Source organism: Halyomorpha halys, unplaced genomic scaffold (assembly GCF_000696795.3).
Source record: "Halyomorpha halys isolate HHAL.00 unplaced genomic scaffold, Hhal_1.1 Scaffold73.1, whole genome shotgun sequence".
Lineage (NCBI taxonomy): Eukaryota > Metazoa > Arthropoda > Insecta > Hemiptera > Pentatomidae > Halyomorpha > Halyomorpha halys.
In genome coordinates this window covers 804,968-818,538 of record NW_027104949.1, presented here as the reverse complement: position 1 = coordinate 818,538, position 13,571 = coordinate 804,968, and the positions used below count along the sequence as shown (strand labels likewise).

The window sequence follows — 13,571 nt, the reverse complement described above, 5'->3', positions numbered from 1 at the left end:
TATCGAAAAAGATATTATAAGACGTAGTTATATTTAATGAATACACTACTCGAAATAGTATAAGATACTAAAACCGTAAAACTTGGGATTCTCAAAAGTCATTTTACTATCGAAAACAGTCGATTCATATTTTTTGTATTAATAAGCGTATTTTTTTCAGTCAGTCGTATATCGATATATGTCCAATCGAATTTGTTTGTAAGTAAATTATACAATGGCAATTTTATGGCACGTAGTCTGTTTTTTACTTTTGATTTTAAGAGTCCCTCCATTAAGTTTAAGTCTTGTGTTAATAAATAAAATATCAGTTGTTAAAATAAATAAATAATAAAGTCTTTAAATTGAAAATTCAATATATTTATATAAATAAAAGATAGTCTTTGGTTTGGGAGACGTTTCGAGTCACCTTGCCAGTACAGTCAGGTCTAGTCTTGAGTCAAAGTCCAGGTATAGCAGTAGTTACAATAAATATTTTCGCTTAGACTAAACTGTAATAAATAACGATAAATTACTGATTGTCTTTGTACTGTTGAAGACGTTTATGGCTGGGAATGCGCCTTTCCACTCCCTGAAACAGAGGAATGTTAAAACTTTATTTTTATTTCAATGGAATAAAAATGCATTAAAAAATCTACTTTATAAATTTAAATATGCAATGTGGAATCTTAAAGAAAATATAAATTAATTTAGGAATAGTTCATGAAGATCTTAAAGAGGAGGCACTAGAACAGCGGTTCCTAAATTGGGTGCTACGACACCCTGTGGTATTAGGGAGGCACCCCTATGAATGCTACTTTCTCTAAATATTACAATATATGTCTTCATCATATTATATTTATTATATCCATTCTATTAATTTTATTTCTTTTTTTATATTTTATCCATTTTTTTTTTTATAATTTCTCCTTCTTATTATGTATATTATCATTTGAAGTTTGCCTATTTTTAATATTTTCTTTAATTTGCTAATATTTTCTTTATTTTGACATTATTTTCTAATGTAACGTAGTTAACCGCCAACCCCCACGACTTCCACCATTTTTGTGTTTAACTGCATACTGAAAAGCAGCTGTCCTCATTTGATCATTTATTTCCTTTATTCCAGATTTTACATATATTGTCCAAAACCATTTTGTTATTCTTATTCAATTTAACGTATCACTGTGCATCTTATTTTCTAGCCCCACCTTAGTTAGATTTTATTTTTGTTATATATTTGCTTACTTTTTTACATTATTTAACAGTTTGTATATTTTTTTAGCCCTGCAACGTTGGGCGAAAAGTTGGCTCACATTAAATATTTTATTACTTTTATGAGTTTTTTTTGGTATTGCACAAGATTCTTACTGAGCGATATTTCAGTTACAAGTAATGATTCACGTGAGTTGGGCTTTTGAATGATGAATGACATTTCGACTGAGGTTCTCTTTAAGGTTATCAACTATCATTCAACAAACTACTTCTGAAACATCTCAATGTAATATGACGTCAGCCATTGCAGTTTAAAATATAATTCACCTACATTAATAATAGTGAACTATTCTTATATAACATTTTAACAAGTGTTTCTAAAGTTTTATATTAACGCTCTAATATTCCCATTTACTACAAAAACTCATTTATACCTTACCATTAAATTCCTCCCTCATTTAATCCTTGATGCTCTTTATTACGTAAAAAATAAACACATCCATATAGACCTCAATATCTTGTTGCAAATTTGGCCTGAAATAGATCAAACTTTCATTCCAAAATCCTTAACCACCCAAACCATTTAATTAATCTCTCATCATCTCTTGTTATTACGAGAATCGACCTATAACCCGTGGTACGGTAGGGTCTTAATTAAAACGGATGCTTCTCAAAGCTGCCTAAAAATCAGCTATAACTTGAGAATAATTGCCCAACGACTTTCCGGTAAATATGTAGTTATTTTAAGAAGTCCACAGAAGTCAGTAAAAGATAGTGACTTGACATTTACAAAGATATACGCATCTGTTAAAAATAAAAATTTTAGTTGCATTAAACTGGTTGCATACCTCACTGCTGGGCCGCTGCTGGCTGCTGGGGTTGGTAAGCACTGTAGGCCATCTCATCGGCGGACCTTCCCCAACCGTGGTGGCCACCAACATCACCGCCTCCACCGCTGGACCATCCCTGCTCGTGGTGGTGGTCGTGGTGCTCCGCGTGGTGTGGTACTATCTCGTAGGTGACTGACTTCTGCTGCTGTGAAAGTAACTTCTTGATGGCGATGATGCCGGAGAGCAAGAGGGCGATCTTGCCGATAAGGAGGGCCTTACCAGCGATGAGGGCGATAGCGGCAAAGGCCAACTTGGCGAACATGGCCACCTTCATCTTGATCATCAGGAGGAGAGGAAGGAGCATCTTACCGGCTTTCTTCACTGAAAACGTGTCATTCAAACTGTCAGTCAAGATGTTTCATTCATACAATTATTCAATTCCTATCCATGTTGTGGATTGTGAAAGCATTTGAAGAGAGTTAATATTAATATTGAAGCCTATTGCATTCATAAACGTTATCAAAGGACATAAGGGAGTAGAAGACATCCCTTTCCTTTACCACTATAATCTGAAAACCAACTTTAAAATGTTGTGTCATCAATACTTTTGCACTTAACTTCAGATACCAAATTTTCTCAGCTTGAACTATTAAGAAGTAGATTATTGAGTAGTACCCCCATAAGGTAAAGTAAGGCTTGTTGAACAAATCTGCTGCTAAGAATATAAATAGATTTGAAAGAATAGTTCTCATGTGGATCTTCGGACCAGCTCAAGAATCAGGAAGGTGAAGAAGTATAAAACAACAAAGAAGTATACCAGGTCTCTCAAGAACTTTAAGCATTTACGTTTATATAAATACGACGTGTTAAGTCATTGGGGAATCGCCACAAGATGGATAATCTAAACAAAATGGATGGGTAATATAACAATGAACTTCGAGCTAAAATTAGTATTAATATGGCAAAATATGGAACGAACTAGGGAAATATTGTGATGAAACGTTATTCAAAATTGCTTATAAAAGCTATTTACATAGGTCACTTTTCCAAAAAAAAGTTAAAGAAATACAATTTAACTTTATGAAACATTTAACTTCTCATATAATGATGTCGCTAAGAGCAAAAACTACAAGTAATTTCCAAATTCCACCTCCAAAAAAAAAAAAGAGAAAAATATCGTCGCTTATGTTATCTCAAAGAACCTTTTCATTGTTTGGAAAAATAAAATAACAGACCATTCCACATACATCTCTAAAGAAAATTCTCCTAGTGGATGAAACCTCTTTTGCATTGGAAGAATGGAGTGTCAGGGGAGGACACGATGGACCGACAGAGAAGAAGTGATGTGTTGAGGAAAACTTCATACTGGAGTAAAGCCTTATAAAAAAAAATAATAATTTCATTTTTTATTTTAGCAAATTTAGAGGTATTAGGTAGGTAGTAGATTCGAATAAACAATAGTCACAGGATTTTGAGAACAACTTTTTTTTGACAGAAAACGTTTTAATGTAAACGATTAGATGAGTCAGGTGTTCAGTACTTAAGGAAGTACTGTTTCTTGAACAACGGTTGTGAAGGAAGTGATTTGTTCAAGATCAATACCATCTACCAGATCTTTTCCACAATTAAGAGTAACCACTTTATGGGAGCACTGGAACCCATAGGGTTCATGACCGAAATAACAGAATAAATAATTCACTGTCACTACCGGATTTGAAGCTACCCCGCACCCACTTCCATAAATAATAAAAACTTACGATATTGTTACTAGTAGTAGTTTAGCAAATACAAAAATAATGTCTCACCCTTCTTCCTGGCTGATTCTTCGCCATCGCCTCCTTCCTCTTCGACTCCAGTCAAGTCGGAAAAGAAGTCGACGGCTCCACCGATGGCTCTGCCGGCGCTGGTGGCAGCATCGACGATGTCAACACCCCTCAGGTCCATCTTGAGGGTGTGTGTGGACACGAACCTCTTCACCCTGTCAGCCAATAGGTCCTCTAGATCTGTCTTCTCTGCCTCCGTTTTGCTTAGAGACCTGTAATAGGAAGTGCACGATAGGTTACATTAGGGCGTTCAAAGTTTTTTTTGTTCTTAAGAATAATCAGTTTAAAATATCTGTCTGGAACTTTAAGGATCCATTATTAACCACCTTTATTTTATTCGCCCATTTTATTCACCGCAATATAACCTGAATTATATTTACCGGCTGCAGTTTCCTCAATTCAGCGCTGTATAGCCCTCCAAAGTCTCCTGTTAATTCATCCTTTTTCGGTACGAATTTTTTTCGTAATAATTTATTTTAAAATACTTTAAGGCGCTGTTCGTTCCATTCATAAAGAACAGTTGGAAGGATAGTAGTTTTGTAAATTCAATTTTTTATGTTTTTGAACAGAAAACACGAGCTAAGCAATTCCGAAATTGCAAGTTTTTCCCGCCATTAATCGCACTTTTATTTCCTCAGCAATGGTTTTTTCAACTGTTAAAAAATATATATAATGTGACAGTTATATCAACCATAAGGCCGATCTGGTAAAAAATAAAAAAATAGTTTTTTCTATAAATAAATACTTTTTTCGATAAATTAATAAATCACCGAAAATGTTCATGTTGTCCTCACCCAATAATACCAAGCCATCAGAAAACCCAAGCTACCGTATATATCATCTAGACAGCAGTACTGTCCCATTGGGAAGTAATGGAGGGTAATGGAGGACATGCTGAAATACAGGTTAGTTTTTTAACAGGGTTATGGTTGGAACTTAAACAGAGGAACTTCTCTTATAACTAGCGGGAAAATGTTGAAATTGTGATATAAAGTAGGTTTGAAATGAGAAGCAAGGGTATCCAATTTATGAGGCTCGGTGGACCCCAGGAGGGCGCCAGAACCCACAAGGTTGACTCAGTCCTACAGTGTAAAAAAAAACAATTTTCTCCCAGCCGGATTCGAACCCGAGTCACGATACTAGGCTTCCTTCGATTTATAAATCGATGTGAGGCTGTGATACTAAAATTAAGATTGTCCTTGATGATGAATGGATCGGCCGAAACGTTGGACGTATAATATATTTTAATAAAGAAGGTTGAGACTATTTGGATAATTTTTATTATTATTAACAAATACCAATTTTGAATAAGATAATAAAAATATTTTAAAAAAACTCCTTTATGTGTGAAAGCAGCGATAAACAATAATTTTGAATAGCTTTGTCAGAGTCCATTTAAATTCAGGATGTATACATAATTATAAATTCAAAATATGGAAAATTGAATTACTTGAAGTATAATCGACCTCCCTTCAACTTCGATTTCTCGAGTTGTGACTATACTATATTGAATATTCCACCTTTGAAGCCTTTAGACTTTCAACTAACAGTATATAATTGAACATTGCATAAATATAAATAGCAATTATACAGTTGTCTTTCTAGTTGGTTAATTAAAATGAAATAAAAGTTGTGAAGGATTGGCTGACGACTAACTTTCTCGTGGAATCGGATCCGACTCATATAAAACTTTCTCCCCATAATACCCATCTAGACCCGGCCACTAGAAAGCTCCGTTCTTTTCTTTCTACTCGGACCTTGGGCGCATTGCCCTCGAGAACAGGCTTTCATATACTCCAAGTGGTTTTTAGAACATGGGTTTTACAAGGAGTTTTTTTCAACATCACGCTCAATCCCCCAGATTATTCCTAACCCTATGAGCCTGGGTGGACCCTGGGGCATTCCAGAACCCACAGGTTTGACTCACGGCTACAGTAACAGAACAAATAGTTAACTGAAACAACTGGATTTGAACTCGGATCCTTGGAGTTATTAGCGCCTCACTTCTGTGCCACCTCGCCTAGAAGAAGTACATAGTATTTTTAATAGGTAACCTGAGAGGTAAAAGAGTTGTAGTCTATTGAGCTAAAGCAATGCCTTAAGATGGATTCGTTATAAAAAATAAACTTCAACCAATCTTTTACTTCCCACTCTGCTTGTACAAGTTTGGTGACTTTTAATATAATTACTATTTATGCCAAATATAATGAGACATAGATTACAAACACAAACATATGTTTTTCAGAGTCAAAATTTGAAATTGATCTATATCGTTTAAATAAATACATGAGGAATTCATTGATATTTTTTTCGCAATACGTAGATATTGGATCTCAAATTTCAAATATCACTACAGACCATGAAACTTGTACGTTTCATCATTAACGGTCATGCTAGGAGATATAGTCAACATCTGTCGGTTTTATTTTACAGTTTAGTGAAAGCCAAGGTACCAACTTTAAATAGATCGGTTGGGGTTCATCTCATGAAATGGCGAATTCAGGAATTTATTTTTGACAAATACTCCGTCAAGAGCTGCGGCTGTTAACCTTATAGATTCCGTAATCTTAAAAAAAAATGAAATAAATTAATTATTAATATAAAAACAAACCCGAAGGTTCGATACCCATAACACCTATCTACGCGACAGATGTTAAGTGACGTCTGTCCAAATCCTATGGATTAACTTGCTACAATCCTCCTACCTACGTTTCCTATACTTCTCGGAAGTTTATCTATCAAATACTAAGCCCTACAACTTAACACGTCCATTTTGCAATTCAGCCTAATTTCTCCTGTTAACACTTCTTTTTTTGATTCCCATATTTTACTTAATTTTCAAAAAGGTTTTAGCGCTGTTTATCCCTTGGTGTAAGAGACCACAATTCGCATCAATAACCAACAGTAGGAAGGATAGTTTTTAAACTCTAACTTTTGTTTCTGGACAAATAGCACGAACTAAGCAATTTCGAAACTGAAAAATAACTAACATTTCCCAGTTTTATTTTCCCATAAATTTCGTGGTTTCTTGTTATCATAGGTCCCAATTATTTTCTACCTGATCAAATGTATTTCTTCCCAAATGTATCAGTATCACTGATAGACGATATATTTTTTTTATCCGTATTTATTTCGAGACCTAGTTCTTAACCAGTTTTGTTTGCATAAATGTACTTTATAATTTATATAATATATTATATACATTTCGAAAAATAATATAGTTATTAATTAAGGAAATAATAGTAAAAGCGCTTGGAGTGTATGTAATACAAAACAGTTTTTAAAAATTTTAAAATATCCTGAATCCGTTTATGAATCGAGTAGTTGGCGGTGTTTTTGAAAAATCTTTAGGAATTTTTTTTCTTAAGAGAATAATGCTGATATTAAGCTAATGCACTTGACTATTTGTTGAAGATAAAACATTTTAAGATTATAAACGTTAATTTTATCAGATACCCTGTTTTACGACCGAATGCTTCATCTGAAAAAAAATTGGATAGATATATATTTTTTAAATTAATAATATTATATTTCTAACGGTTTTCCAACTCTTATAATCTTAGATTAAGTTTTGATTCATTATCTTTCATTATTTTAATGATGTAGTAAATCAAATTTCTATTTTTATTGCAAAATTTTTTTGCATCTGGTTTTGTTATTAATTAATTTTTTTTTTAAATAATTTTATTCCATCATATGTTAAAGAATAGCATAAATGTGTCTTCAAACGTCTTGTTCAGTATAAACAAATCGATACATAATGGAAATTTCTTCTTTTATTTTATTTTTGATTATTTTATTCTTATACATTTTATGCTTTTATTGGATGAATTTGAAAGCTTAGCTTGCTTTTCCTGTTATTTATGTTGAGAAAATATCTCGATCATTAGCTACTTCCGATTTCCTTTATGCTGGTTCGATAAATCGATTCATTCGCTATTGAACATTCCGACTTGAACAGCTGCTTATGTAAGTCTCTCTCTCTCCGCATAACCTACACCAACTGACCGTGAACTTCGAAAGAACGTCAATACAATACTATCTTATTTATCTTGGAAACTCGTTTATTTTTGCTATCGATTATTAAAATTATGCTATCGAAATGACTAAGAGTAAAATGAAACTTTACTACTACTACATACTTTAGTATGTAGCAACTACGACAATGATATCTGGATATATTAGTTATAATTTTGGTTTTGATAAACAAGAATGAAAAGACTTGAATGAAAGAAATTGCTCTTCAATTTCGACTGTTACAACACTTACTAAACTCTGGTTTAAACTTCCAATCCATTACAAAAGACTCATCTACATGACTAAAGTAAGGCCTTTCTGGACATACATAGTTGAGTAGAGCCCCTAACTCTACTAAATCTTCGAAATCCTCTCATATTCAATCCTTACAATCCAAAATTCTTCGTAAAATTCCCAATGCTGTTTACTTTATTACAAATAAAATCATCCATAAAACTTTAATGTTCCATATGTAACCAATAAAGCCAGAACCAATACCACTCCTTCCATTATTAACTCCCCAATCCCCAAATCGAACAGTTTCTAAACTTGCTTCTTATTCTGTTCCTAAAATCCTACAAAGCGCCTGAAAAGAAGATGGCTTCGAGACCTTCTAATGTAGAATGTGTAGTTTCTCTACAAGTCTGTATCATACTCTTTTAATAGAACTAGCATCACGTTTACTGGATGTATTTTTATGTAAATACCGTTGTAAATTTCAATAAATAAATAAAAAAGATGTTAATAGCGTATACCGAGTGATTTCACGTGATTTGAAGTGCAGAATCAAGAAAAATAATACATTTTTTTATTTCAAATACGATAATTGCGATCACTACTTGTCCGATATTAAAGAGTCTGGTGTTGGGTAAGAACCTTTATAGTGGGAAGCTTTTTAATATATATCAGGGTACGATTTAAACCGAGTAGTACCGTCAACCAATTTGGAACACCGTTAACCCAAGCAAATGTAAAACCGTTCTCCGGGAGGATACCACTGATTGGAACTGGCGTTGGTAGACAAGTCCAAAAGTTACGGATGCCTTTTTACACAACGGTCGATCAAGTATGGAACCAAAGTCCTTATGGACTACTGGATCTCTCAATTCCTCACAGGGAATGGGGGGATTTCGAGCCAAGCTTAGTAGCCACAGGATGGATATCGATTCCCAATGCTCTAGTTGTGCTATTTCAGAGACTGCTGAGTACATCATCATAGACCGCCTTTGATGCACTTCGGGCCAGACTGCTGAGAGAAACCGGACTCTACACCCTTACAGAAGACGATTCCACCAGCTAGTAACCGAAGAAAAGTACCCCTATTACAAGGAATTTGTATAGGGTTGGAAAATTATTATTGGGCCAACTCAATTCAATCTTCGTCAAAGAAGACCAGCTTCTAGAAATCCAGCGGATGGAATAGGAGCAGTGTAAATTGATTTATTAGCAGCATTTCGTTGCTTACAAAGCGGGGAAGGTTGGAAATAAATTAAATAAGAGTATACCCATCCATTATAGTATCGTTGCACCATAAATAAAGTGCATTGACATAACTTTAAGCAAATTGAGTAGAATTTTAGGAATTTAAGAGAGAAATGTTGTCGGTAGTGCTATTTTCACACTAACGTTCCACAGAGTCTCGCGATCCAAGGACACAAGCAGTGAAAATTTTTGTCATCGTTTTCAACATATAAAACAGTTTATTTAGTTTTTACAATTGCGTCGTGTGCTTTTTAAAGTTGTGACAATTTTAATAAAGTTAGAAATCCATTGGGTCCCCTTATTCCTGAATTCCAAAATTAAATTAATCAAGAATAAATTAAAAAAGTACGATAGCTATAAGTTTGAGCAGTTCATTAATGATGTTGATAGAAACTGATGTACCTAAGGAAATGAAGTTTTTAGAAGTAATTCATGATTGAAGTAATCAAAAATAAAAAAAATACTTCTTGTATATGTTTTACTAGAACAACGTTTATGCAAGGAGGGATTTGGCCAGAATCACACTTGACCGTCTGATTTGTTTTCAATTAAGGGTACCAACTTCATGAGGCTAGGTGGACTCTGGAGGGATCCCGAACCAACAGGGTTGGCTCAACAGCTACAGTGAAACAGATAATAATTAACTGCCACAGTTGGATTCGAACTCGGGTATTTGGATTTGCGTTACCAATAAACTACCAACTCCCACATGATTTAAACTAGTATGTAGTTTATAACTATAAGTTGTTAAGATGACCTCTATGTCTAACTTGGTTAAAAAAAAAATATATTATGAATGAAGAGGACATACTAGCGAGGGATTTCAACCTTGATCTTAAACTTTTGCTCTTGAATGACTTCATGTTTTCGCAAGTTATCCAACAAGGCATCTTCTCAACAATAAAAGTCTTACCTAATATGCATTTCACTGTCTAAGAGATTTTTATTTATATGTAGATAATGGATGGGGTTGTGGTCAGTGAAGAACACAAATAAGTTAAGACTTATTAATTGGTGCCAACGTTTCGGCCACAATTAATGTTGGCATTAATAAATACCTTTTTTACTTATGTCTGTACTACACTGACCATGCCTCTAATCACCTTCTCATATATAATCCACTGTCAACTATAAATTCATCATCATGAGATATTTATTTAATGGATATTTCATATTCCTTTATTTATTATTATTTTTCTTTCTGAAACCGCTCAAAGACGATTCTTAATAAAAAAAATTTATAATAAATCATATAACACACATATGAAGGTAAAAATAAATAATAATATTTATAAACGAATTTCGAATATTCCATATTTATATTAGGAAACCTATGAAATAAACGACAACAAAAAATTTAAGTCGATTTTCCGAAAACTATCGAATCCATTGTAAATCTATACCGCACGTGAAGACATTGTTCATTGATTTTTTTTATAATTTTTATTCTAAAAGTATTAAAATGTTCGTACATTTGTTTTATTTACGTATTTTTATATTATAAATTTTACATATGAATGCATTTTCAAACAAACGAATTAAATTCATATTTAGATGACTCAAAACATCGTATTTTCAGAGCCTATAAACATTTATCATAACCACAAAAATAAAAAAAAATTGTATGAACACTCTCAGACATTGAAATTCTTAAAAAAATTATAAATGAAACTACACCTATCCTTTTTAACTTCAAAGTGAAATTTCTAAAACATTAAAGTTATTTTCCCTGAAACCGATAATTTTTGGTTTGGACACACTTGCTGAAAATTCGAATTGGGCATGCGAAAATTCAAGAAAACATTTTTTTTTTCTTTTTAAAAATACTTGTAGTATAGAATATTTTTTTCTATGTGCTTTATTTAATAATTACTTATTAAAATATATTTTAGCTCAGATGTAAATTAATAATGACATTACAAACATACAAGCACTTGAATTTGTTATATTGATTAAGTTTTTATTTATTGAAAACGAAAAGAATATAATATCTTATACTATTGGGTTTTTATTATACACACACAAAAAAATTAATCATGCAAATCTAAGTTTTAGAACATGAATTTAATTTTTACTAGTTCTTTAAACAATAAAATTATATGTTAAAATAGCTTTAGATAAAAAAAAAAAAGATTTGAATCACTATAATATTAACATAGATAGATTAAATTTTAATTAATTTTTTTTTGTTCTCAGGCTTTATTTATTGAAAAAAATAGATTTTTTATCTTCTACCAAAGAGTTCGTTTTAAAATAATAATAATGCAAAGTTTTAGGGCACACAAATAATTTTCATTAGATCGGGAGGTTATAGAATGTGATATTGACTTTTAAATGGCCTTCGATGTCTCTTAAGTGTTAAGAGAACCTGAACTTGACCTTGAACAGAAATGCAAGATAAGACTCACCTTGGTGCTCCTCCGCCCCCAGGACTCTTGACGAGGCTGATTCCTTCGGCCAAGGATATTCCCTCTTCGGCTCTATTGAAGACCGAGTCGACCATGGAGAGCAGCCTGTACTTGAGACATGGACCGCAATCTTCCTGAACGCTGTTCTGGACAGCCGCCCCGCTCGCCGACACAGCTAATGCTACAACCACTAGAAGTACCCTGGACATCCTCTTGTTCGTTCTGTTCTGTCTTGGGATCCTTCCAGGCGTCTTATATACCCACCTCCCTCCACCGCGATCCTGCAGTGCTTTCTCCAGCCGGCCGGTCGCTCCCTGCCTAACCTTTGGTCTCCAGTCGGGGAAATGGGCTCCTAACCTTCTTCTCACATAGATATTTAATTACCATTTCATTATTATTAATTTATTTTTATTTGCGTTCCACTAATAGGTAGTGGATATTGGTAAGTACATACTGTTTATCATAATACAATGTAATTTATTTATCCGAACTTTGGTACTTCGAACACACCAGTAATCCGAACTTGATTAAAAAAACAACAAGTTAATATTTTTTTTTTTAGAAAACTAAGGAGTATGGAGGAGTGCTTATAGAGAATAAAATTGATATCTGCGTCCGGATAGGAGGGGTTCCCCAGTTGAGGGGGGTTAAATTTGTAGGTACCTTAATGAAATTGTCTGTTCATAAGGGTTCCACTTTAGTGGTGTATATTACGAGAATTTCTAACGTAATTTAGTTAAATACACAAACGAATCATATCTGTTATGATCTGTTACATTTTCCTTCAACTACAGTTTAATCTCGGTAATCCGATGTTCGGCACTCCGAACACTCCAGTAATCCGATCTGGCATTAAAAAAAAGAAATTAATTTTATAAAACACACCAAGCAATAACATTTTTGTTTTCAAATAAAAGTGCCCTTGTATAAAGGACAATTTTAACTTACCGTTCTGTAGGCAAGTTATTGTAATTACCATAACAATCGAGAGTGAAAATGTTTACACAGTTTCGATATCGGGCAATCTAATTACTATGAAAGTTTTCATAATATGTTTGCTTAGAATTAAAACTACATTATATCGATTGTATAAATCATTTGATTCAGTCAAACTAATTTAATTATAAGTAGAAATATATACAATACGAATTTTACTAATGATCACATTTTTTTTTTTATCTTTAAGTTTTAAATAAATCCATTCAAAGAGTATAATTCATTCATGCTTTTTTTTCACTTATGAATAAAGAATTTTGCATTGGAGGAATATAGTCAACTGTTGAGTTGGTAACAGAACATCATTCATATCAAACCTGATGAAGCCCTACAAAGTGAGGCGAAACGTTGATTAACAATAAATAGTTTTCTTTTACTATTTTGATAGCTTTATTGACCACCAGGACTGTCTTCCTACAATCTACTTCATACGGTCACCTATCTTCTTTCAAAAGAATCTTACAGTTTTAACGAATCAATTAGAATTACTGTAGATCTAAAGAAAAATATATATTTTTTTTAATTTTTACACTTTGAACTGTTAAATTTCCAATAAAATTTGTAAAAAACATTAAATAAATAAAGATATTTATGTACATTCATATTGTTAAAATTTTTACACCATTTTTCAAGAGTTGAGACTGAAGAGACTCATGAATTGCATTGTAAGATTTATCTTTGGGTTCCCTAGGCACTCTCAAGTCTCCCGCTGGAATTCCGAGTTGAAGTGGCTCTATCCAACCTCCCGAAGGCAATACCTCCTTGGTGTTTTTCTATTCCAAGTTCTTAACATCAAAAGCCTACCTATATCCTAGATCTCCTCA

The 13,571-nt window shown here is 33.0% G+C and overlaps 1 protein-coding gene across 1 annotated transcript; it reads right to left on the bottom strand.

The window, feature by feature from the left end:
• Positions 1 to 335: 335 nt before the first annotated feature.
• On the bottom strand, positions 336 to 11,961 carry LOC106692826 (uncharacterized). The gene is made up of 4 exons (XM_014439020.1): positions 11,752 to 11,961; positions 3,827 to 4,056; positions 2,040 to 2,402; positions 336 to 568 (listed from the first exon to the last, which is right to left on the bottom strand). The coding sequence occupies exons 1-3, from the start codon at positions 11,958 to 11,960 to the stop codon at positions 2,041 to 2,043; spliced, it is 801 nt and encodes a 266-aa protein (XP_014294506.1). The 5' UTR covers position 11,961; the 3' UTR covers positions 336 to 568; position 2,040.
• Between the last annotated feature and the right edge of the window lie 1,610 nt (positions 11,962 to 13,571).